Here is a 27,462-nt window from a genome sequence, read left to right as displayed (position 1 = left end):
ACCGGTCACTGCCTACCACAACATCAGCACACTCCGCTCCTGCTGCCGTCATCATTACCTAAGCAAGTACATATTACTAACTCCATCCACCTAAAGACACTGCCCCCATAACACATCCCTGCTCTCATTAGCACATTAACAAGAATGGAAAGGTCACTGCCTCCCACAAGATCAGTACACTCTGCTCCTGCTGTCATCATTTCCATTACTTTATTTCCGCAGAGCTTGTATACTGATGTAAATATCTAAATAAAGCACATACCCTGATTTATGTCATTAAAGGAAATGTGTCATTAGAAAATGACCTACCGTGTAAATCAGGTTCTTTTGTTACATGTATTTTCATATCATTTTCTTACCATCTACATAAAAAAAAACCTTGCAATTTTTACACCGGCCACTAGGCATAATGATAGAATCCTACTTATCGTTCTTCATATCGACATCAGCAGCAACACACTGACTCTGACCCTAATTGTTTGTATAGATATAGAATAAACTAGATATGCTGTTACATGGGTAAAGGTTACTGCAAAGGGAGAGGGAGGAGGTGAGCTGTGACATCACCTATTGTCAACGATGGATCCTGTGTTATCTACTGTATACAGAGATGTTATCAGTCATTGTATAGGAGCAGGAGGAGGAGGTGAGCTGTGACATTTATTGTGAATGGTGGTTCCTGTGTTATCTACTGTATATAGAGGTGTTATCATTCATTGTACAGGAGCAGGAGGAGGAGGTGAGCTGTGACATTTATTGTGAATGGTGGATCCTGTGTTATCTACTGTATATTGAGGTGTTATCAGTCACTGTACAGGAGGAGGAGGTGAGCTGTGACATCATCTATTGTGAATGGTGGATCCTGTGTAATCTACTGTATATAGAGGTGTTATCAGTCATTGTACAGGAGGAGGAGGTGAGCTGTGATATCGCTTATTGTAAATGGTGGAACCTGTGTTATCTACTGTTTATAGAGGTGTTATCAGTCACTGTACAGGAGGAGGAGGTGAGCTGTGACATCACCTATTGTGAATGGTGGATCCTGTGTTATCTACTGTATATAGAGATGTTATTAATTATTGTAATCTTATGTGTGATGATAATGAAACGGAGATGGTGATATTGAAAAATATATATATATAAAAAATACATTTAATATTAAAGATCCTTATTTAAGTAATGGGTCATTTTCTGATAACACGTTCCATTTAATAACACAGGTGAACTCTTACACCCCTGCGCCGCCCCTTTATAGCAGTCGAGGAGCTTTTGGGAGCCATCATCCACCGCTGATATGTAATACACGCTCTCTCCCTAATACTGCAGCGATGGCTCCTGCCGGTGTGGACCTCGTCTGCAGACACTGTGCCGGCTCATCTGCTGAAAGCAGGAGCTTAGAAACAGGAGACATTTTGGAAACACTCAGCAATACTTTCAATAACGAGCCCAAAAATCAAAAGCATAAAAAAAAAATACAAAAAAAAATACAAAAAACAAAAACAAAACAATTTCACAAAAATCAAATGCAACGAAGGATAAGGGAAGACTCTTGGCACAGAAGCAGAAAGCAGCGTCTATTCATTAATAATACAGTAATGTGACCCTGCAGGCAGCGCCATGGTGAATGATGTAATGGCAGCCCCTTGGAATATACGGTTACCATGGGTCGGCGTTTACTATGGAAATGATTAGTAACTGCTTACTATAGCCGGAGAATGAAACTTACATGGCCACGCCAAAGAATTCATGTTTCGCGGTGGAGATGACAACATCGGCCGCGCAGAGCACTCGGAAATACTCATCTTTGCTGGGCAAGAAACCCCAGTGCAAAACTGCTGACCCCAAGGATATCCTGGCCTCGGAAAAGATCTCTGCAAACGAGCAAAAAAAAAAGGAGAAAGTAGAAAAAAGAAGAAAAAAAAAAAAAAGGAAGAAAAGAAAAAAAAAAAAGAAGAAAAGAAGAAAAAAACAAAAGAAGAAAAGAAGAAAAAAACAAAAGAAGAAAAGAAGAAAAAACAGATATATTCATTTTATTTAATACGGTGTAAAGCAATCTATGATGTCAGCAGTGTCTCATCTAAAGCGCAGGTTAATTAGCTGCTGCTTATTTTAACGAACTTCTCGGAGTTGTTTGCTTTTATAATCAAGGCACAGAAGCAGAACCAAATGTTAAGGTGCCAAAAAAAAGCTGACAAAAGCAAAGGGTCCGCCTCGCCGCCCTCCCCCTGAATGAAAAAGCCAACTGTCTGCTTCATAAAACTCGCTCAGCAGACACTGAAACAAAATGGACTGTAAAGTTCGTTAGATGAAAATATTAAAAAAGAATTAAGCTAATGGAGATAAAATTAAAAGAAATGAGGCAACAAACACATCACACCAAAAATGGCATTGCGGTGACAGCTAAGATTCCTAATGACGGACTGCATTCGGAAAAATTAAATGGCATTCCGTGCTGAAATTTCTTTGGAAAGTAATGATCCATGCAGGAGACTCGCACTCCAGGCACAAGGAAGGAGGGGGAAAAAGACAAAGTCTTCTGAAATAACAAAGAAATATGTGCCGCAAAGTGGAGAGGTTTAAACAGTGCCGTAGAGGGGGGTCATGCCGTGGAGGGGGTCTCTGGGAACGTACGGGCACATCCTGATAGGGCAGCGGGGATCTAGAGGCTGGCACAGCGGCTAGGTATGTACACGTTCCTGCCTGTACTTGGGGCAATGCCGTAAATTACCTTTCTGTATTCTTTATTATTCGACACTCTGGATAATAAATAGCAAACAAATATGAAAAAAATGGGGCAAAAATGCTCAAAAATAGGACTTCTTTAGTACATGCATGTATTGCCCCTGAAATAACAATGCTGGAGCATCTTTTCTAGTGCAGTTCTTCTGTTATTTCTCCTGGAAGTGAAACGGACAACTAGGCGTGGTTACTCCACTTGTGATCGGAGCATGTCCTTGTATGGTTAAGAGTGATTGGGCAGACTGAGTGATGGAGCATGTCCCTGGATAGTCAGTACTGATCGGGCAGATTGACAGTGATAAACCATGTCCCTGCATAATCAGTACTGATCAGGCAGATTGACTGAGTGATAGAGCATGTACCTGCATAGTCAGTACTGATCGGGCAGATTGACTGAATGATAGAGCATGTACCTGCATAGTCAGTACTGATCGGGCAGATTGACTGAATGATAGAGCATGTCTCTGCATAGTCAATAGTGATCGGGCAGATTGACTGAGTGATAGAGCATGTCCCTGCATAATCAGTACTGATCGGGCAGATTGACTGAGTGATAGAGCATGTCCCTGCATAGTCAGTACTGATCGGGCAGATTGGCTGAGTGATAGAGCATGTCCCTGCATAATCAGTATTGATCGGGCAGATTGACTGAATGATAGAGCATGTCTCTGCATAATCAGTACTGATCGGGCAGATTGACTGAATGATAGAGCATGTCTCTGCATAATCAGTACTGATCGGCAGACTGACTGAGTGATGGAGCATGTCCCTGCATAGTCAGTAGTTAAAGCGCAGACTGACAGCCCCATACATAGCAAGCTGCGATCTACAGTAGCTCTTCTGTGGGATCGGTCTGGACGGGCTAGCCTTCACTTCTCAGGTGCATCAATAAACATTTGGCCCCATGATCCGGTTCGCCAGTTTGTCTTCTTTAGACCAGTTTTTAGGAGAAGCAACCACCACATACTGGATACTTCCCACCCGACTGGCCTTCTTGGAGAAGCTTCCCGACAGCCGTCTAGCCATCACAATTTGTCTCTTATCAAAGTATCTAGATTCTTACGCTTGTATCATCTTTCCTGCTTCCAACAAATCACTTCCACGGACTGTTCACCTGTTGCATTAACAATCTAACCCTTTGACGGTTGTCATTGTCAAGAGATGATCAATGTAATCACTTCATGGTTTTAAAGGGGTTTTCTGGTCTCCGACAACCCGTCACCAGGTGAAGTTTGGTCTAAAAAAAGAAAAACTGTTCTCTGCCCAAATTGACAGCACGAGACGCTCATTGATCAGTTGCAGCGCCGTCGACACCAGGACTGCGGACAGTAATCGACATCGGGAGCTGGGGCCGAGACTCAGCACAGTTTTTTATTTTAAAACAAACTGCAGCCAGGGAACAGGGGTTTTCTGAAAATGGAAAATCCCTTTAAAGTTGTGGCTGTATGTATTGTATTTGTCAGATTATAAAATGCACTTTTCCCCCCAAATTTGGGAGGAAAATGGGGTGTGCGTCTTATAATCTGAAGATAGCTTACCGGGGGGGCGGCTGCGGTGGAGCGGGGCCACAGGAAACAGGGTCGCTGCTTCAGGAGGCCGGTGGTGGCAGGAAAGGGGCGATATAGTCTTCCGAGAACTCAATCTGTGCAAGTGTCGCATCCGGCGGCCATTTTCCCGAAGCCCACTGCAAGGAAATCAATAGGAAGGAGGACTCCGCTCAGTGCCGACATCTTAGGAGAAACCAGGGCCCGCAGCCTCAGGACACCCCCTTCTCCCAGCCTGGGACCCGCAGCATCGCCCCACTTCTGACGCCGCCTCCGGCCTCCTGAAGCAGCGACCCTGCCTCCTGTGACCCAACTCCACCGCCGCCGTCCCCCCTATAAGTCTAGAATGGAACTATAAGACGCACCACCATTTTATTTAAAAACATTTTTTTTTCCCTATTTTCCTCCCCAAAATTTGGGATGCATCTTATGGTCTGGTGAGTTTTATAGTCTACAAAATACTGTAATTTATTATTGACGAGATAAGAAAAATAAGGAAAGTACTAATAATTGCCAATCTATGAGATTGGGAGAAACCATTGATATCATAGAGACAAAGCAAAAAAAAAAAGTTGCAAGGAATAAAAAAAAAATCCCGTAAAAAAAATGAAGACTTTCTTGATCTGTTCAGATCTGATAGAATGGCCCAGCGGACAACATGGCTGCTGCTTCCCGTATGAATAATGGATGAGCGCCCTTGGTATAAGCCATCGCTGATTACAGCAAGACGTAGGTAGACACGTTACAAGGGATCTCGATCTGAGATGTAAAGATAATTAATAATACGCATCTTTTAAGTACTCCGAGATACCCAAAAGTCACACAGGCCCAAGAAGACTTAAGTAAGATGTTTTAACTGAGTGAAGTGATATCATCTTCCATCTAAGAGCAGCAATTATCAGGAAAATGTAATTACCAGGCGCATTTCCCTAGTTGATCCAACCCATGATGGAGATGACTGCTCGCCACACAATTCTATTTCCTAAGTGCTTCACTAATAAACTAGAAAGAGAAACGAGAGGACGAATCTCCATAACTGTAGAAAATCATTACTTTAATCTAGGGAAAAAAGGTCTAAAAAATAAAAAAAGATTTGACATTCCTTGAGTTTCCTCCCGTATTTTATTTTGCCATTTTTGTTTCCTCTTAGTTATCTACTCTAGTAATGGACATTGGGTGGCAAATCCAGGGCGCCCATACCCAAACCATGTCATGTTCCCAACATCTACCTGGGCTGCCACCCCAGTGGAGGTGGGAGCTTAGTCTAGATTGCTTCTCCTCCTGGAAGGGAAAAGTCGGTGGTTTGCAGGGGAAAGTGGAACCTGCTGACCTCCATGCTATAACCCCTAAACCTATTAAGAGGTAACTGATAAGGGAACACAGCCCAGAAAAGTCCTTGTGACAAGGACAAACATGAATAGGATGACACAAAGTGGAAAAAAGTCTAAATAAATTACCTACAGCTGGGAAACTGAAAAATTCCCCATCTTAGACAAAAGCCCCGGAACAAGAATATGTGTTTAAAAGTAAGAAAAGTTGAAGTGCCGTTCAAATGTACCTAATATCAAGTAAAGTCCCACATCCAAGCACGCCTGGGTCACCATTCCTGGAGGACTTCGGGCTCTCAAACTACTTGGCCAATGGTTTCAATCCTGGGGGTCATATATGAGCATCACGGGAAATGCTGAGTGCGCAAACAAAACATTTTGCCTCCTGAAATTATCAATTGGGAAGACTATTTGAAAAGTTGCCGGAACAATTCCATATACAGTTGCAAAATTATACACACCTTTTAAATGTCCCCTGTGCAAAAGGTGAGCCATAGATGCAAAGGAAATCTAAAAAGGGTGGTGAGAAAAGTCCATCTGGTTGTAAAAACAGCCTCTTTTGTTCAGATAAAGCTGAGTGCCAACCAACGTGCCAACTTTCTTGGTGCCCAACAACTTTTCTGTGCTTAACTTGACTGCAACTCTGGAGTCTTAAAATCGTAAGGCAAGTTTGAAAAATGCCATAATGAGTGGTGCTCAGCTTTCAAAGAACCTGATTAAAATAATGAAGACCTATAGGAGAAGCTCGTGATTTACTGTATAATTACTATTTTTGCAAAGAAAAGATCACTTTAAGACCTCCGCAAAAAAAAGAAGAAAAAAAAAAGTAAAAAATGTATATCATGATCATATACAGGTAGAACAGAAATCCAGGGCAAACGCGAGCCGTGATTCTTACAGCACCCAAAAGGGAGATAGATCACGCTGACTTATGCATGAGTGTCGCCAATACTGATGTCATTCTCTGGCATTTCACCTGCTCCACCCTCTCATCGCAATCTCCAAAAGGTCCCAAATGTTATCTGGAATGGATCCATATGATTAGAGCATTAAAAAAAAAAAGATTTTCTCGGTTTAATCCACCTCTCTGTTTCCAATTATGTTGCAAAAAGGTTTTCCGAAGCGTTGGCAACTGTTCTCATCTCGACTTCTTCACCAGAAACCGACAGAAGGCTTTAACCCTGCCTGGAAAGATGGCTGCGCCTTGTATTAATAAGAGGAATTAGCATATGTGTGTGTGCCTGACGTGGGGAGAGGCAATTAGTGATGGGCAAGATTACTTAGTCTCAGATTTAATGTTAGTTATGCTCATAATCTGGGCTAAAAGCAAATCAATGTAAAGGTGCGTTCACATTGGCTTTGAGTACCTAGATTGGGAGCGACACCAGCTAGTCTGGGATTGTCACTGCAGTTGGTGCCCTGGACCTGATGGGACAAGCTGCAAAATGGAAAAATATCAGTAAATAGAGTTGAGCAAAAAGATTCGCACTACCCTTGTCCGGCGTTTAGTCTGCTCCTCTGGGGCAGACGGACCAGGGAAGTCTGCAGTTCTGCAGTTGACATCCCCGGCCCATCATCTTGGTCTCGACTTACACTAAACTACACCCCACAATGTCATAATATATGTTACGGAGTCTAATAAGCAAAAGAGGCACCCAGGATGCCGAAAGGGGGATGCTGGCGGTAGAAGTGTAGACTTCTCGGGTAAGGCTGCCAAGGAGGAGCGGACTGAACACTGGACCAAGGCAGTGTGAATCTTTTTGCTCAACTCTATCAGTAAGTTTATATCTCTAGAGGCCATTTTGCCCTGAATTAGGATAGAAGGATGTCCCTTACTTGAAATATTACTGACTTCCTAAGGGCCAACAATCGTGTAATAAAAAGTGACCATCGGTGATGACGTTCTGGTGGCAACATCTACAACTTTCAGGGATGCCCTTCTGGACATAGATTGAAAGATATTCTTAAATAGTTAAATCCCCTTTTTTAGGCAACACTCAATGCCTCTTCCCCACAGCCCCATTGTGTGTCTGGATGGCACAGCTCTGGGGTCATGCACAAGAAAACTTCCAGATGTTTTCGAGGAGGTCTCATCGGCTCCCGAGAGATATGCCTGGTCCTCCTGGAGTCTGGGAGCTCTACCCTTTTTTTTACTGGAAGCCACTCGAATGTTCCCAATAGGGTTAGCAAGCATGAGTTATTACATCTTACAGATGTTTTCTATACTGTAGATTGGGATGAAAGTTATATAGTAACCTCGGACCCGCACACGTTCTGGTGGCTACAATGGAGCGCCATTAGGTATATATATTCACATGTGGATGCATGTATTCAGAAAGCAAACCAGCGCTCTCACAGAATGAAAGAAACCATCATGTGGAGGAAGTACTGGTTTCCACTTAAAGAGACCAACTGAATATGGAGTCTAATTGGCAATGATCCGTGGGGAAAAGGTATGCAAATTAACGATCACCCAAGTACCACCCAGGAGATGTATCTAACCTATAATGTTCAATCCTTTAATGAGGCTTACAACATGACCAAGGAAAAATGGCACAGGAGAAGGGGTGTTTGCCCCTCATCAGTGCAGAGCAAATGGGCAACGTCCCGATGCTCCTCGAAATGACCAGCTGAACGTGAAGTCTTACAGTCAATGCTTCATGGGCGAAAAGAACAGTAAGCAAATGAGCTCTCTCACTTTTTGGCTTGTCATTCTCTGATCATATTGCAAGGATCGATAAAGGAAAGGACATTGACTATTAAGGGTGGCTTCCTACGGATCATTGGCAGCATTCCACCATGGCATCCCCATCTTCTAAAATGAGATCATATCGCTAGAACATGGTGCCACTTTATGGTCAGTAGTGGCCCTCACTGCTCTGGACTTTTTTTTATATTCAGCATTACCCCTGCCACTTGTTGTGCAAAAAACAGCATGGCCCCATTTAGGTCAATTAGGTGCCACTGTGCAGGGGGAAACAAAAAGAGACCTTGAGCTAAACAGACGCTGTGGTCTCTTCTTTTTTTATGGTCGGAGTCAGTCCCGGAAGACGGACTATCACTGACCATAAAGTGGTGCGACATTCAAATTGCGAACAGTATGAATCCTCCAGTGATTACAGACTGGTTATAAACTAAGAGAACTTCAGATGATTCCAAGGCAAACGAGCCTTAATAACGGCGGCGCACCGCAGACTTTCTATCGGTGAACGTCTACACAGACAGCGAATATGAACACGTCTAGGTCGTCTGTTTAGCGGCCATCTGGCGGCAGGTTACAGGTCAGCAGCGAGGGGTTGTCATATAAAACCGGGTTTGCATAGACTAATTATTCTGGTTAATTATCCTTAATCATACAAGTGATTTCCTCCTGGCTGACGTGGAGCTGACAGTCCGCAGTGATGCGAAATGCGCCGTTCCAGACCTGTATGAGATGAAAATTTCCCGTGAATTGCGCTTCGGAGCGGTAATATTAAAACCACTCGACAAATCCAATAAACATCTTTGCCTAAAGCGACGAACAAACAAAGCAAGTCATTTCCTATAAATATTTGGAGAGTACATGTCCGGTATATAAACTCATGCATTTTTCATGTCCGTTCATATCGCGCGTTATATGGCAGCAGTGAAGGTATTGCCATTATACGTCTGAAATGAGATTGCTGTATACATTAGAGGAGATTTACAAATCTCATACACAGAAAGTATGTGACCCCCCTCAGTGTTCAACAGTTCAAAATGATAAACATCGTGTAATACTAAAAGGGTTTTTTTCTGGGATTTTACAATGATGACGGCAGCGGTCTAAACCCAAGGAAGCCCCATGATGAGCAAAATGCTCCTTTACCGTAGTACCTGACACCGCAACCATGTCATCTACTGACCGACAGTAAAAGGGCCGACCTGTAACATTGATGGCCTATTCAGGGGTGGCACGGTGGCTCAGTGGTTAGCACTGCAGCCTTGCAGTGCTGGCGTCCTGGGTTCAAATCCCATCAAGGACAACATCAGCAAGGAGTTTGTATGTTCTCCCCGTGTTTGCGTGGGTTTCCTCCGGGTTCTCTGGGTTCCTCCCACACTCCAAAAGACATACTGATAGGGAATCTAGATTGTGAGCCCCGATGGGGACAGTGCCGATAATGTATGTAAAGTGCTGCGGAATATGTTAGTGCTATATAAAAATAAAGATTATTATTAAATTATTAAATATTTGAACTTCCCATGAAATACTAACCCTATCCAATCTTTTCTTAGGTCTCTACTTTGTGCTGTTCACTACATGTTCCTTCTAGAAATTTGTGATTCAATTGACAACTGGGAGTGACCATTCCCTCCCTTGTCAAAGGGGCGTGTCCCTACAGAAAGGGTCACTGTGAGCAATGATTGGACAGGATCAGACTGTGTAAGGTTATTAAACCAACGAGTGTATACACCCTTTTGGGGATGAACAAATACATATTACTAAATTGCCCAGAGTATCAATAAGCCCTAATAAAGGGATGCATTAAAACAGCTCTTTTATTATTTATTTTAAAGAGTGGTAAATCAAATTAAAATTACACCAGTGTATCTGTGTTATGTCTACAACAATTATAATCTCTTGGACCTATATAATTCACTGATCAATCTGATTCGCATTGCTAAAGCTTTGCTATATCCACTATGACTGCAGTTCATAGATTGGGAATGGCTTATCAGAGAGACTGTTCGCTAGGATATACAAAGATTTCACTAGTAGTAGCTAAAATAATCATATAGTCACCCAAACAAGTTTCGCCATGACTGGCTTCCTCAGGGGGCTTGGACTATAAATACTGTTTAAAGGACACACACCCAACTGCTCTTGTTCACATTTCTAAGAGGAATAACAAGGGAAGGGCACAACGCAGAGCTCTAAGAAAAGGTGGTACAGGACTGGAGAGCTCCGCTTGCCTTCTCTGCTGAGATCGGTGTTCTGCTCCTAGTACAGAGGTCTGAAGTCTGATCTCTGCCTCCTCAGCACGGGAAAGGCAGAGGAGGAATGGTTCAGACCACTTCACTCTCCTTGGCACTGTAGCAGCAATCTTCGGAGCAGAAGGATCTGAGCAGAGGAGGAAGGGGGAGGTAAACGGAGGACACCAGGCATGATGACTATATGTGGCAAATATATAGTCATTTTTCACTTCCAGGACTGAGGGTCATTTTAAGTTAGCCAAAATTGTCTTCAGTCAGTCTCATTTTCATCCAGTTATCAAGAATCAAGCTTGGGCATCCCCCACAGGGGTAGCTCACCCCATCAACCCATACTAGTAACTTCCAAATTTTGACACAGATCCCCCCTTCTTCCCTTACTTGCAAATCTTGTGTGCCTTTAGAGAGGAGGAATCCAGTGCAGGATCACTTTACCCAGGGGACATCAAAATAGGGGCAATCTTAGCTGCCCCTTTGCTTCCAGTCAACAACCCCACACCCTTCCACAGTAGCCAAATAAAAGGCCTTTTCGTTGCAAATAATGAAGCTGCAGAAAAATAAAACATGATTTCGGTTTTCAACTTTAAGGAGTATTCCCATTCATAGCATAGGTGATAACTTGCTGATCTCTCAAGGGGTCCAACCACTGGGACCTCCACCGATCAGTACTCTGGTATTTCCAGCAGTCCCATAGACAGCGAGAGGAGCAGTTGTGTGCATGTCCAGCCACCGCCCCAAGTTCCATATACACATTAAACTAAAGTCATTTGAACCGGCCAGTATCGGTGGGATTAGCTGACAGTCTACAAAGTATTGGGGTCTTCTGACTGTTCCCAAATGATCTATTCAGAGAACAAGAGTGCTTGGCTGAGCGTTCCAATGTGTGTCGGGAGACATAGATGTCAGCCAAACAATCGTTCATCCGACAGCTTTCTAATGTGTATGTGGGGGGGCTTAGCAAGACATTTCCGAGCCCCATTCTCTGAATCAGTGGGGGGGTCCACCGATCTTGTGGATAAGTTATAATTTGCGGAGATGAACATAGCCCTGGATTTACTCTTTGTCCCATGTCTTAGAAGTCTGAGCGTTCTTATCTACACCCAAAGTTGAAAGATTTCAATGACTTGGCATGAAAAATTCCACATCAAATTACAGAAAGTCTTCAATAACTTTTGTAGCAATGGTGAGAAAATACAAGTAATTACACCCTGTTATAAGAGCAGAAACCGCATAGATACCTGGCACATCAGTAAACGTCTCCCCGAGCACCGACAGGCAGAACGGCAGCCCCTGGTCTTTTAGTTTCATCATAATTTCGAAGAAGGTCTCCGGATCTTTATCATGTTCCCTAAATGAAAGGAAAGAGAAAATATGTTTACTTGGGAAGATAAGAAGCACACAAGGGAATCGGCCGAGGTTCAGTTCTAAGGATACCATTTTTGGGTTGCGGGGGCCGGAGGTATTTCAAAAGCGTTTAATGCTTTGCCCTGTGGCCCCGGCTCTTCGCTCCTCGACTATGAGTATTCTTTAGCTGGGAGCCATTGGCTTCTGATCACTGCACAATCAAGGTTTTTCCATGGTGTATGTTGAAGTTGAAGAGTTCACGCGGTCATTGCAGTAAGACTTAGATAATGTAACACTTGTTTTTTCATTTAGAGGAGTTTTCTCTCCAGGTAATAGGAGGTTTAGATCTTGGTAGGAACGCCAAGACTCGGCGTCTTCGATGCTGTTGCCTACGGTTAGCAAATCGAGAAACATTGGAGGAGAAAGAGAAGTTTGAAAGAGAAGTTTTGTTGAATTATCAGCCGGGCGGTGGATGTGATATTACCATCTAGTAGATTTCCGAGCAGGTTAAAAGGAAAATTGAGGCTAAAATGCCAGTTAGAGATAAATGTCTGCAGCTGGGGGTTCGGTTGCAGAACTTGTCGGGGGGAATGACACAAAAATCAGAGGGAAAATATTGTAACGGTGGTTGAGAATCCTGCAAACAATTTTAATAATTGCCATAACTCACAGAACCTCGGAAACCTCTGCTCCTATTTATTTCCCCAGTGCAATGGTAAAGACGCGTAGACAGACAGTCGGTATCAAAAGTCAGTAACCATTAACTCAAAAAGAAAAACCAGTGGAGAATTGACTTCAGACTTGGACAAGTGAATGAGATTTTACAGACAGATAACAGGTATATTTTGCACATTTCGAGAGGTTGTCCGTGCAAATTTACTCTCCGAAAACATGTTTTTGTTTTGTTTTTTGTGAGAAAGACGTTAAGATTTTCAAATTATTGATGAATGATTCAAAAACATGGTGGAGACCTTCAGTAAAGTGAGGAGGAAAGGTCTCCCCATCAGTAAAGTTGGCCATACATCTTAGAAAGCTATCTCCCCCGACTCCTCCACAAACAGGAGTGCTCGGCTCTTCGGGTCTCTATAAGAGATGCTGCCAGACTCCTTTTTGCGACATCTTATGTCCCAGAAAAGAAAATCAGTTGGTGAAAATCCAGCTTGTTGGATCCTTCTCTCCCCTGACATCATCTGCCGGGGAGTCTTCATGCACATTACACTGTTGGGAGATCTTGCCGGTATCGGGAGGTTCAGATGACTTTAGTTTAATGTATACTGGGACCTTAAAGGGAACCTGCCAAGTGAAAAAACGCTATTAACCTGCAGATATGGAGTTAATCTGCAGGTTAAGAGCATTCTGAACCTGCCTGGCGCCGTCACCGAGAGCCCCACTGCCGGGAGGAAATGACCTTTATTCCACTCGGCAGCATTCGGCTTCCAGTCATAGGGGTGGCGGCAGTGTGGATTCAGTCACCACTCAGTGTATAGTGAGCGGTGGGCTGTAACCGTGCCCCCGACACGGACTAGCAGCCGGCTCTAAAGCAGCCGGCTCACTGCAGGGGGCGCAGTTACAGCCGCTGCTTTCTATACACTGAGCGGTGACTGAAACCAAGCTGGTGCCGCCCCATGACTGAAAGCCGAACGCTGCCGAGTGTAATAAAGGTCATTTCCTCCCGGCAGTGGGGCTTTCAGTGCCGGCAGTGGGGCTTTCAGTGCCGGCACTGGGCAGGTTCAGAACACAATTAACCTGCAGACTAACCCCATATCTGCAGGTTAATAGCGGTTTTTCACATCACAGGTTCCCTTTAAGATGCCTCACTGTTGTATAGTGATGGCAGAAACCGATTGTTAATCTTTTCTTTTATCTCTAATATTACAAGACTTGGAAACTAGCGCATCACCTTGGTTAAGGGTCTATTTACACTGCGCGATGATCAGCGTTTGAAAACTGCCGACAGGCAACATGCCTGCAGGACGGCGGATATTTAATAGCCCATTTATACAGGCCAACCCCACTTCAAATACGCACTGAACGATCTGTAACAGACTGTTATTGTCCTCGGCAGCACAAATCCTTCTAACATAGGATGATGTGCTGTCGAGAATGATGATCTTTTGTGCAAACCATAAGATCATTACACCTGAGGAAGGAACGTTTCGCTCGTTCGTCAGGTGATTGACAGCCTGTTTAGACTGAATGACTGTCATGAAACGAGTGTTCCAAGAAAAGCTGGTTCATGATAGTCTTGCAGTGTAAATGGACTTTAAACACATTCAACTCTATATTCCACTATTTATGTAAAAAATAAAGAGCCATAGAATGACTTGTGGCTTCAAACTAACAAAGATAAAGAGGTTTGGCTTAAGTCCTTTCGTCTATATAGTGTCCTCCTTTAGTAGCTATTTGAGCTGAATATTCTGATACAGGCTGAAAATTAGAGACTTGATGTAGCAACCAGGCTGTCAAACATGATTTATCAGCTCAGATTTGGATTGGCACAGTGAACAGAAGGGAAACTAAAATCTCAGGATTACAAAAGTTTTTCTGACTTAAAAAAAAAAAGTTTAGAGAACTACTTTAAAGAGCAAATAAGATTATATAAAAACTACCTGGGCTAGAAGGGGAGAAAAATCTGTTTATCCTGGACAACCTATTTGAAGGGTTATTGAGCAAAAAAAGATGGTCAGGACCTTGGTCCAGCGGTTAGGTCAGTAGTCCGTGCCGCTGGTCCAGGGTCTGGAGAATTTTTCCTAACTATCCACGTCAGTGATTTCTTGTATGAGAAAATTGGTCCAAGTTTCATCAATGTTTTTTTTTCAAGAAGAGTTTCATCTGTATTGTCAGAGTTTACCATCAGAATTTATTCAGAGATTCATCAGTTTTTCTCGGATATGAAGCAAAAAAAAAAAACCTCTATCTTTTCCTATCCAGTGGTCCATGAAAACTGGAGAGCACACGTATGTCACCCGAGTGCTGCACAAATTTTTCGCGACCCCATGGTCTTCCATTGCCACTTTTGATCCGACACTTGAATCAAGATCAGACAGGTCTCCGCGATTTTTCCGTGAAAAAACACGGACAAGTGAACGGCCTCATTCACTATTTTAGATACCAGTTCTATCCATGAAAAACACGGATAACAGTAGTATGAGAAAAATTGAAGTGTGAATGAGCCCTAAGACAGTAAGTTATTCCCTAACAATAGGATGAGGGGGATATTTTACTGATGGCATGGGGTCTGAACACTGGGTTCTCTCCCTATCCCAAGAAAGAGGACTCTGGAACATGAAAATTGGGCTCTGTAGAGCCTTATTTTGAGAAGAGTGGATTCCCGACCTCTGCTCAGTTATCATTGCTCATTGTCTTTTGGACTGAATTTTTGCACCATGAAAAGGTTTGTTGGGTTCAAATTTTGGAGGTACATAGTTTTTCTTTTAAACTGCATTTTTTTACTTATACGTGGTGATTAATTGCAACAGTGTATAGATATGTAACTATTAGTGATGAGCGAGCGTGTTCTGTTAACCCTTTTGGCGAGCATGCTCGCCTAATATTTGCGGCGTGCTCGAATGTTATGTTTGAGTCACTGTGTGTGCTCACGATTTGCGACTGTTTGACAGCTTTAATACATGTGAGGAATGCCTAACAAACAGGCATTCCTCACATGTATTAAAGATGTCAAACAGTCGCAAATCATTCACACTGAGTGACTCAAACATAACATTCGAGCACGCCGCAAATAACTCGGAAGACACCTGAGAATGCTCGTAAATGTCGACTAACGAGCAAGCTCGCTCATCACTAGTAACTATCCTTCCATATCTGTTCTACGGGACAAAGTCACCTTGCCTCATGGAAATGAAAAAACTAAATAAACAACAAGCACAAAGTTCTACAAAGTTGCAACAAACTTTTCCTTCTTGAAGGTCAAGTGCTGCATAAACACACAAGCACGGAACACCTACAAAATCTCCGGCTCTGCGGGTTTACATTGTGCTCCTTAGGTGAGGTATTAGCAAAGCTTATTTCTTCCCATTTCCGCAGCTTTATTTGCTCATTCCCCTGTGATCAAACTGATTTCCATGATGTGTCTCTTCTTCGTTTTAATACCCGTTTTGCTTGTCATATAGACACAAGCATTTGCTATGAAATAATGAAACCATTTCAAAGACAAGGGAAAATAACGAGTTGAAAGAAGTAAACTCGCTGTCTATTTTTTTTTTTTAATTAACTGATACACAGCCCAGTACATACATATATATATAAAATCACAGAAAGTAAGGTTAATTAACATAAAAATCTCACTAGTGGAGATGCAGGATTTTTGCATTTTAAGCCCGGCTGCTGTAAGTGGCTTGATTTGCCAGTAATGACCCAGTTCTTCTAATGAGTAACATTAACCCCTGGCTGTAGCTGTCCAGGACTTAATTGTCAACTAAAGCTGAAATAGGAGTTTGTCGATGTGCAGGTATGTGGTATATTAGCTCATTTTATTTCTACCCTTTAATAAATAAATCTGTTTCCAGGGCAACGAGGACACGGGCTCCGTCGCCTCCCCCTATTTTCCCCTCCGTTTATTAGAAAAAAAAATCAGAATTTCACACTAAGAATTTGCAGGAAAGACAAAGTCCTTGTAAATAGAGAAATGTTGATGTTTGTTAAAAAAAAAAAAAAAAAAGTTCCAAAATGTCTGGCTGTTGTCCATTATTTATTGGGTTTCTTGGACCCAATGGGAGGTCCATGGGACTTCTCGAAGACAAAGTAATTAGGGGACACCAGATATTAAAGGAGTTCTCCAATTTCTTGGGTTATGTCTATGTTCTTTGGCATTTCCAACACTTCGCCCAATGTGCAAAATGTGAACACGCCATGTTATGTTTTTGCCCCCTGTACTACATGGATGTGTCCCTGGATGCAAGTCCATTGATGGTGACTACTTACCTTGAAAAAAAATCTCGAATAAACATTAAAACTCAGCCGAAGCTTCAGATTTCAGCAGGACCATCGGCTACCTGGTAGACAGAAGGGGCCGCCTATCTCTCGCACGAGAGCTGTAGTTGCCTTTTTTTTAGAAGAAAAGAATCGGCATATGGAATTTTAACACCTATCCTTAAGTCCTCTGACGAGATAAACCGTGGCCATATGTCTTTTTAAGGCGGTAGTTGGAGCACGGCAAACCTCGACAGTGGTGCACAAGCAGGGTCCTATCACATCCAGTCTAAAGTACCAAAACTTGGTATTCGGTGAAGTTGCAAAACGGAATACTTAGTTTTTAGGCAATCCAAAGTGATTTAGATGTTTCGATCAAATATTTTGACCCTCATCGGTGACCCGGATCAAGTAGGAGAATAAAGTATGCTGTAATGGTACTGCACTGTGAGAATAGGCACAAACCGCAGTTGAGGAGAAAGCACATGTCTTCACTATGGAAGTTTGTGGCATATTTTTGGACTGTCTAAAAATAAACTATTCCATTTTGCAACTTCTTTAAGTGCCAAGTTTTTGTACACAATATGTCTGCTTAAGTGCTGCTAAAAACACATGCAAGTTAGACCCAAGTCTAGCATGCATGTGCATGGGGTCAGTAGGAATATTGTTTGCTGAAAACTACTGAAAGTGGACAGACACTTTTCAAATGGAGAGAATCATGTTTAATGTGTATTTTAAGTGCACTTGAAGCTTTCTGCACTTATTGTAACAAAGAATATCTAGGTAAAACCTAGATCATCACAGAAACTTATTTCCCTGGTGCCTTGGTGCATTATGTGGCCGGGCACTACATGAAAAAGGAAGAAAAAAAGGGGTGTAACATTAGAGCTGAGACATGAAAGGAAAGGGTAGGAGTCCTGAAAGGAGAGGAGAAGGAGCCTAGAAGAAAGTCTGATGTAATCACAAAGCTTTGGAGGAATCAGCCCAATAAATTTAAGTCCATATACAGTAGTTGGCACCTCCGTGAAAATCCGTACTTTGGAAACACAGCGCCTGGGCCGTGATGTGTATACCAGGGGTTAACCTGTAAATATGTATCGGGATATTTAAGGCATAGTGTTCCGAATTAAGAAGAAAAACTCTCATCCGGAAAACCCTAAGTCCCAAGTATTCTGGCTAATAGATAACATACCTGTATCTGAAATCCAGATCTTGGGATAATGGAAATATCCAGTAGAAGGATTGTAGTTTTATATTTGAAGCAGAGATGAGGTACAATATTATATATGACTTCCATTACTCATTAGTATTGTTTTTGGCATTTTGAGAAAGTCATGTAGGGACAAGCCACCTCGTCTATGACGCCACATACAGCACATGGAAAAACCACTGCATGGAAGATTTCTCGAGAAGGTAAAGTACCATCGCTGGTAATATTAAAAGTATCACATCCAGAATATTCCTTTTTCTCGTCTCATGACACCATGGTGATAAAATCCATACCGTACAACTGCTACTCGATTTGCAATGTTTTTGCCAGTTCGGCAAAAGTTGATAAGTTATAAGTTCCTATTTGATAACAAACTGAAATATGTGATATCATTGGTTGTCTAATCCAAGTAACACATGGGTGGACCTGATTCACTCGTAGAGAAGTATAAGCTCTATGACGCCCGTATACCCAAAAAGACCAGGATGAAAAAAGGGTTTTACAGATGATGACATCAATAGGATCAGTGAGGTCCAATCCATGTAATACATGGGTGGACCTCATTCACTCTATGATGTCTACATGCCACCAATTTATGATCATAGGGGGGGGTCTAACCTTAAGAAAGCAAATGATCCTAAAAAAAAATAAAGGGGATGCAAAACAGAAATCTACAGTCAACCATATTTACTTGAAAAGGGTCACACCGTAGTTACCTGCACAGCGAGTGGCCAAGGCACCACCGTTTAGGGAACGTAGCTCGAAACCGGCACAACAAGTGGCCAAGGCCCCTCTGTATAGGGAACACACATCGAAACCGGCACTGTATCCTCTTCATTCTCTTGATTGGTAGAAGTTCCAAAGATTGGACCTCTACTGGTCATTAAGTGGTGGCCTGTCCTAATAATAAAAACCATCATTTTACAAGTTGGGGATATCCCTTTAACTTTAGATTGTGTTCACGCAGGGTGGATACACTATGGATTTTCTTTCAATATTTTTCCGGTGGAAAGTCAGCTGAATGTAGTAAAGTGAAAAAAAATCTGTGTGAAATCTACATGCAAATTAACCTGGAATAGATTTTCTGCAGAGATTTTACCATTTTCAATTAACGGGGTGACATTTTGGTGAATGCATAGCAAAATCCAAATCACCACATAATATATTTTGAAGAGGATTACGTTGTGAATCCGCAGAGGATATTTATATCTTACAACCACATCCCATGTGAATGTACCAATAAAGGGGATAAAAGTTAGCACTTTTCAAAAAAGGCTTGAGGGTAACTTGCGGATCAGTGGTGGTCTGATTGCTGGGAACCTAACAATAGAGGATGCAGCTGGAAAGGTCCTGGATGGGAGATATGTGTCACCGTGGTGATTAGCCTTGGTGATGTGAAGTCCATAGAAAAGACTCCAGCAAAGTAGTTGCTGAGACATTTTTTTAATGGGCCCGGAATTTTGGGTCCGGGTTTTAGTAACAGCCAGAAAAGCTGGGTGGGACTGGCCTTTCCCATATCTCCACTCTGGGGTTTGAACGTCCAAATTAAGACAGCTCAACTGCCTCAAAGTCTGTGTGTGGAGGTGAAATGACCTGTGATATACTGGTCAGCCTCTGCAAGAGGCCGACTAAGTCTGGCTTTACCTTTGAGTGAGCTGGTGAGCCGGCTCTGTGAACCTGTATCTGCTATATGGACTGTTCTGCTTATTTTTTTCTGTTTGTGCCAAGACAACACGGTTTTGTTTTGTGAGCTGAGACTTGTAATAAACCACTCACTGTTTGAACACAATAACTTGCTGCCTGTGTCTCACTTAATCGGTGCCAGAGAGAGTGAACCCCTCCAGACTATAAAATGCCCTTCACCCCAATTCAATCTCTAAGGGATGGCTAGAAATAGCAGATTCTACCGCTCCATCTCGATAGGACATTTGCGAACCCATTCTTTGGATTGGTGGGGGTCCCAGCAGTCGGATCCAATGTATCACCAATTCTTACATATAAATAGTGCTCACATTGATCAGATCATTCGGTAAATTCCGCCGTGTGATAATATAAAGACAATAGGAATACAGTCTGGATATGACATCGGACAACAGCCCCTATTAGTTTTCCCTCTCGCAGTGAATTCATAATTGATTTAATTAATATCTAATAAGAAAAAGAATCCTATTTGGTGTAATACAGCATGCATACTTCATTAGTTTCCTCCATCTCAAAGCGATTCGCATCCTATTTGAATATCCTTTCATTTCACTGGGAAAAAGTGCAAGTGTTTTGAAGTTTATTGAAAACATGATGCCTTTAAGATGTATCCGTAGAGAGCTTTTGTAGTATTCACTAAAGAAAATCCACTTTGTTCTCCGAGATCCACACATTACATTACTAGATGAATTTTTTAAAACCCATTTTGCATATTGATAAAAACCAGTGACAGGCGAGATATAGGATTTGTAACGTGAACATTTAACTTACATGTGAAACGACTGGAAGATTCGGTGACACGAGTGGGAAAGAAAGAAAGGAAATAATGAGCGGATATTAAAAGGAAAAGAAAAAAAGAAGAAGGAAAAAAAAAAAAACAATTCTCGTCAACGTGCATATAATTTTTTTTTTATAAAATCTATACTTTCCATTTTCTTCATGCTGAAGAACGTTAACGGCTGTAATGATTAACGAGTTATTTTGATCCTTAAAGGAACAGTTCCAAGGAAAACAAAACACTGTTGCACTGCCTGAAAGGGGCGGGGCGTGGCTTCCCTTGTGTCATGCTCCTCCCCTTCAGGTACTGTAGTAGGTATAACACCATGTATTAGTATTTCCTGGAGTGTTCTCTCAATAAGCAAATTTGGTGGTTTAATGGTCCTACCCAGTCTACCCACATAATTTTTTTTAATGATATATAAGACTGTTTTTTTTTTGTTTGTTTTTATTTTCTTTAGTTTTCTTATTCCCAATTCATTTTAGTAGGAGAAATTTTAGCCCAAAAGAAAAAAAAAATTTAATTTTATATTTTATATTTCGGACTTTTTTTTTTTTTTTAATATTTGGAATGGGTTTCCCATTTTGCATTGTCTGATTTGATACAGAAGATATCTATATTTATTTTGTGTCCTTTAATGGTACATTTAGATGTACAGATAATTGATCGACTTGTTATATAGTCAATCGGCGCTCATTAGGGTGCATTAATGGGCCAAAACCAAAAGAGGTCGTGGAAAGATCTCGGGACACTTAAAACTCACATGCATTTAAAAGGGCAAGTGTCAAGGAAATAAGCCCCATGTGGGAACGCCTTTCCCAGTCACAGCTGGTTTGGTTCTTCCAAGATCCGGCAATTTAGCCATTTATTGGACGTTAGAGTTGATGTAAATTGATTTACAAGATCTATCCATCCGAAAAGCAAATAATCTGTTGCTGTTGGACAAGAACCCTAAGAACAGTCTCCTACTTGACCTCATCTGTCGCCTTCCTTTCATTTGTCGGCCCAGTGCGACGTCCCATATGCGGCACAGCGCAAAAATGACGTCACACCAGCCCGCCTAATCAAAGGAAGAGTTGTAGATGGCAGGTGGTTAGAGGCGGTTCTCAGGGCTCTTGTCCAGCAACCACAGATTACGGAGGGCCGATGGCCGGGTCCTGTAAATCAATTCATACCTTCTGTAATGCCTATACAACCCATTATGAGGCCCACAGTGCAATTGGGGTACTGGACAGTTTTTTGAGTCCAAAATTTTTCTCTATTTTTATAATTATTATAAAAAAAATGTTTGCAACTTTTCGGCACAAAAAGTTTTAACGTTCCACTAAAATGTCACAAATTTTAGCAAAAAAATTCAGATGAACAGAAAATAATTTCCGGAGCAGCGGAGGCGGTGGGGGGCTTGAGTACGTTTGGCCAAAAATTTAGAAGCTTTTAATAAAAAAATCGCAATTGATGAATCAGTTGAAAAGGCACAAATTAAAAGAATAATGTGCAAATGAAAAACAAGTGAAAAGCACTAAAAACTAGGCAAAAAAAAGGTGCAAACACAATAATGAACTGGGCACTATGAATTGAATGTTTACAGTATTAAAGAACAGGAGAAGCCTTGTATGAATAGGTCGTCCGTGTCCCGGCCTCCGACTATAAAACTCCCATTTGGCCGACCGCTTAGCAGCTAATCTTCCACAGTATTTATTGATATAGACCATGGATGGGATCTTGTAGGTTATGTGGTCGACTTGCTTCCACTATAGATTCACAGATTTAGGAATATTGCTTACAAAAAACAAAGTCACAATTGTGACAAAAACCTGAGAAATTTAAAAACACCTATTGACTCTTTGTTCGCACTGGGTTGTGTCTTGGAGGCGAAATCACTTTTGCATTGGGCGCCCTTTAGATCTGAGCCTGCGAGTGCCAATACGGGTCATTCTACAAATGCATTGTTAGATATCCATATATACTGGATGCCATGCAGATCACGCCCACCCGCTGCAGTCTCTCAGTAACTACCCTTTGGTGTATTGAGAGATACAAAGAAATGAAATATCATTATTGCAGGGCTCTCCTAGATGCTCGGCCCCGAGCATTCTCGGTATAGTCTCTATACACTAATTGAACACATTCCTATCAATGCCATAAAGTTTACTACAGATCCTCGAGTCTGGAGGAAGAACGGCGTTAATGGTAATAATCAATGTAATGTGCGTGACCTCCATAACTTCCTGACCCCTCGTCATCCTCTTATGTTTCTTAGCAATAGAATGTAAATACAAGATACAAAACATTCCATACAACGGTCCGACGATGGCAGCAGCGATAAGCAGGACGACGGCACGGTAGACGTCAAAAGCTTCACACATCATTTCTGTCCATGTGTCACGTAGGTTTGCGATACGCAGTATTAAAAAAAAATTCTATGATATTTATATCTTCCACACGGTTGTCAATGATGGAAAAAGAGGGGTCACAGCAACAACAAGTGTGAAGTTGACTGATTGGGAAAAAATAAAATGATAATAATAGCTAAAGGCGCTTAGAAAAAAAAAGAGCTGTAGTTGTCCGATTCCAGCACATCTTTGTGAGTGTCCACAGGTCCTGCAAATGAGGATGTCTAATTGCCAGCCAATCAGAAGCTTCCTCCTCAGCAGCACCGGCCCCCACAGACTCTCCAGCTTTGGCCATGTGTTTGCTACAGCCACAGATGAAATCAGGACTGGCGGAATATTAAAAGAGGAATCATCCTGGCATGCCTTGACAGTCACACCTGGCTCTCATTCCTAGAGTGATCATTCCTGGTTTAGCCTCCTGTCCTTCGCCTTCTTCCTAGATATTGTCTGGGCCTCATCTTTGGGATTGTTCATCTGGAATCTACAGCTAAGCTCCTGGCACTAGCCCCTGACTGCACGTCCAGTCTTGTTCTCTGGCTATTACATCCAGACTGTTACGGGTCCGGGTGGTGGAACCACTGTGCCATGGTACAAGGAGGGACCAGAGGGGCGTAACTAAGCGCATACCCGGACTGACCCTGGCTACACAGTGGCTTAGTTAACTCCGAGAACCAAGGAGTAACCGGCAAGGTGGACCAGATGCCACTCTGGGACCAACCTCGTGGAGAGCAGGCGACTCCCATGGGACTGACAGCCGAGGCAGACAGGCACGGCAGATGAGCACGGCTGGTAGGCAGGTAGGCAGCGCAGATAGACAGGCAGGATTGGCTGGCAGACTGACAGGTAGACACGGCAGATAGACAGGCTGGTGGGCACGGCAGATAGACAGGCTGGCGGGCACGGCAGATAGACAGGCTGGCGGGCACGGCAGATAGACAGGCTGGCGGGCACGACAGATAGATAGGCTGGCGGGCACGACAGATAGATAGGCTGGCGGGCTCGACAGATAGGCAGGCTGGCGGGCACGACAGATAGATAGGCTGGCGGGCTCGACAGATAGGCAGGCTGGCGGGCACGGCTGATAGACAGGCTAGCGGGAACACTGGAACCTGAGGGTTGGAGAGAGTGTAAGAACACTAACAACAACTTTGCACAGGCACCTTCATTTTGAGGAGATGCCCTAAATAACAGAAGTCCTCCGGCCATTGGCCGGGGACATTTTAGGATGGCGTGTGCGGCCCCTTTAAGAGGCAGGGAGCGCGCCCTAAGTACAGTGCCAAGGGATCTGCGCGCGGTGTGCAAACCCCGGGCAAACGCGGTGAGGACGGCGGACCAGGGCCGCGGCGGTTAGTGGATCGGCGTCTCTGCCGGGAAGGAGGCAGAGATGCGGACGCCACAGTACTCCCCCCTTTACGCCCCCTCTTCTTCAAGCCCGCAAGAAATTTCTCCAGAAGAAGAGGAGCATGAATGTTCTCCCTGGGCTCCCATGACGTCTCCTAAGGACCAAACCCCTTCTAATCCACAAGAAAGAAAGTCTTTCCTCTTACCCTTTAGGTGGCCAAAATGCTGTCTACCTCAAAAACGTCCTCAGCGGAGACTGGAACTGGAGTGGTACCCGGATCGTCAGAGAAGGAATTGAGGACACATGAAAGGAATTGGGGATTCATAACGAGGGAGTTACAACTTGTACGCCACTGGATTTATTTGGCTCAGAATCTCGAAAGGACCAATGAACCACGTACCCAACTTGTATGAAGGTATCTTGAGACGAACATACTTGGAAGATAGCCAGACCTTGTCCCCAGGACGGAATAGAGGCGGGTCCAGACGTCTCTTGTCGGTATGTCTCTTCATTCACTCAGAGGACTGCAGCAGCGCAGTTTTAGTGTCCTCCCAAATCACAGAAAAGTCTTTGACGAGAGACTTCGCAGCAGGATTGTCAACAGAAGTGGAAACCGGAAACGGAATATTGGGATGCTGCCCGTATACCACAAAGAAAGAAGATTTGGCTGAGGATTTACGGACATGGTTATTGTTGGAAATTTCAGCCCAAGGCAGAAGCTCCACCCAGTTACTATGGTGAGCGTTGATGAAGTGCTGAAGGAAGCTAGTGAGGATCTGATTGATACGCTCAACCTGACCATTGGACTGAGGATAAGCCGAAGAGGAACCCAATGCGACATGCAGCAGCTTGCACATAGGTCTCCAGAAGCGAGAACTAAACTGAAATCCTCTATCCGAGACAATATTAAGAGGTAGGCCGTGGAGGCGGAAGATGTGAAGGATGAAGTCTTTAGCCAGCACTGGCGCAGAAGGAAGACTTGGAAAGGGAATGAAGTGAGTCATCTTGGAAAAGCAGTCAGTGACCACCCAAATTACTGTACAACTGGCCGATACAGGAAGATCCGTGATGAAATCCATCGCAATATGTTGCCACGGAGCGGAAGGCACGGGTAGAGGAAGAAGTCAACCAGTCGGAAACTGCCTAAGCATCTTGTTTCGGGCACAGGAAGAGCAAGAAGAGACAAAATCTGCGACGTCCTTGCACAGGGTCAGCCACCAATAATGACGGAAAATTAGCAGAAGTGTCTTCCTCTGACTGGCATGACCTGCCAGTTTGGATGAATGACCCCAGAGTAAGATCCTCCTCCTATCCGGAGCCGCCACAAAGGTCTTACCAGGAGGAAGATGAGACAGGTCAAACGGGGCAACAGTCAATATTTTAGAGGGCTCAATGATGTGTAAAGGCTCCTCCTCTTGGTCGGTAGACAGGGAATATCGGGAGAGCGCATCTGCCTTAATATTCTTGTCTCCTGGACAGAAGTAGAGAGTGAAGTTGAAGTGAGCAAAGAACCGAGACCATCTGGCCTGACGAGGATTAAATCGCTGAGTGGACTGCAAGTAGGTGAGATTCTTGTGGTCGGTGTAGATGACCACCAGATGCAAGGCACCCTCCAGCAAGAACAGCCACTCCTCCAGTGCCAGTTTGATGGCAAGCAGTTCACGATCTCCAATGGAATAATTGCGCACCGAATGAGTGAAGAGCTTGGAAAAGAAGCCGCAGGTCACCATTCGCCCGGACGAGGAAGTCTGGGTTAGAACTGCTCTGGCCCCAGAGGAAGAGGCATCAACCTCCAGGAAGAACTGCTTGTTACAGTCAGGACAGTGAAGCACCGGGGCAGAAGAGAATGCTTGTTTCAAGGATACGAAGGCACTTTCCGCCTCAGCAGTCCATTCCTTGATATTAACCCCTTTGCGGGTCAGGGCAGATAAAGGAGCAGTCTGGGAAGAAAAATGAGGAATGAACAGGCGGTAATAATTAGTGAACCCCAGAAACCGCTGAATAGCCTTCAACCCCTTAGATCGGGGCCACTTTAGAACAAAGGACACTTTCTAGGGATCCATCTTTAGCCCGGTCTCCGAGATGATGAATCCCAGGAAGGGAAGAGAAGTTTATTCAAAAACGCATTTCTCGAATTTTGCATATAGACGATTCTTCCTGAGCCTCTTCAATACCTGTTGAACGTCTCTTTGATGTGGGGGCAGATCAGAAGAGAACACCAGGATATTGTCCAGGTACACTACCACACATGAATATAGAAGATCTCGGAAGATGTCATTCACCAGTTCTTGGATGACTGCTGGTGCGTTGCAGAGTCCGAAGGGCATCACACGGTACTCTTAGTGGCCATCCCAAGTGTTGAATGCTGTCTTCCACTCGTTACCCTGGCGAATCCGGATCAAGTTGTATGCGCCACGGAGATCGAGCTTAGTAAAGACCTTGGCGCCTTTAAAGGCGATCAAACAACTTGGAGATGAGAGGATACTTGTTTTTAATAGTAATCTTATTTAGGCCCCTATAGTCGATACAAGGGCGAAGAGAGCCTTCCTTCTTCTTAAAGAAGAAGAATCCTGCTCCAGCCGGAGAGGTGGATTTCAGGATAAATCCTCTAGCAAGATTCTTTTCAATGTATTCGGACATGGCTTGGGTCTCGGCCAAAGACAGGGGGTAAATTCGACCTCGGGGTGGAGAAGCACCAGGAATGAGGTCGATAGGACAGTCATACGGCCTATGAGGAGGTAGTGTCTCAGCCTCCTTCTTGTCAAAGACGTCAGCGTATGACCAGTAGGGTGCTGGCAAGCCAGGCAAATTAGCTGGAGTGGACGGAGGTCGAGCAGAACGGACAGGAACCAAGCAGGTCTTGTGACACTCTTGGCCCCAGCGGAGCACCTCTCCCGAACTTCAATCCAAAACCGGCTCGTGTGTCTGAAGCCAGGGCAGTCCAAGCAGTATAGAGTGAGAGAGACAGGACAGCACATAGAAGGAGATTTTCTCAGAGTGTAGCATTTCTATCTGAAGAACTACAGGCTCAGTGACGAACAAGATGGACTCTGAAAGGGGTCTCCCATACACCGAAGAAACCGCTAATTGATCCGAAAGTCATTGAAAAGGGATCTGATACTGCTCCATAATGGCCTGTTGGATAAGATTCCCTGCATCTATCTTATCACAGGTTATCGATACAGACAGAGTCAGGGATGGACA

The 27,462-nt window shown here is 43.5% G+C and overlaps 1 protein-coding gene across 13 annotated transcripts in view; it reads right to left on the bottom strand.

The window, feature by feature from the left end:
* Positions 1-27,462, bottom strand: part of GTDC1 (glycosyltransferase like domain containing 1) — a 471,831-nt gene that overhangs the window by 260,948 nt on the left and 183,421 nt on the right. For all 13 annotated transcript variants that reach the window (XR_012250686.1, XR_012250688.1, XR_012250691.1 and 10 more), the window contains 2 exons: positions 11,800-11,909; positions 1,727-1,871 (listed from right to left, as the gene is read on the bottom strand). Coding sequence is in view for 6 of the 13 variants with exons in the window: in XM_073647239.1 (XP_073503340.1) it covers positions 1,727-1,871; positions 11,800-11,909 (255 nt within the window). In the remaining 7 variants the exon portion in view is untranslated. The remainder of the gene's footprint in view (positions 1-1,726; positions 1,872-11,799; positions 11,910-27,462) is intronic.

This window comes from Phyllobates terribilis, unplaced genomic scaffold, assembly GCF_046119375.1.
Source record: "Phyllobates terribilis strain yellow unplaced genomic scaffold, ASM4611937v1 Scaffold_9__5_contigs__length_417890890, whole genome shotgun sequence".
NCBI classification, from domain to species: domain Eukaryota; kingdom Metazoa; phylum Chordata; class Amphibia; order Anura; family Dendrobatidae; genus Phyllobates; species Phyllobates terribilis.
This window is presented reverse-complemented; position numbering and strand designations above follow the sequence as displayed.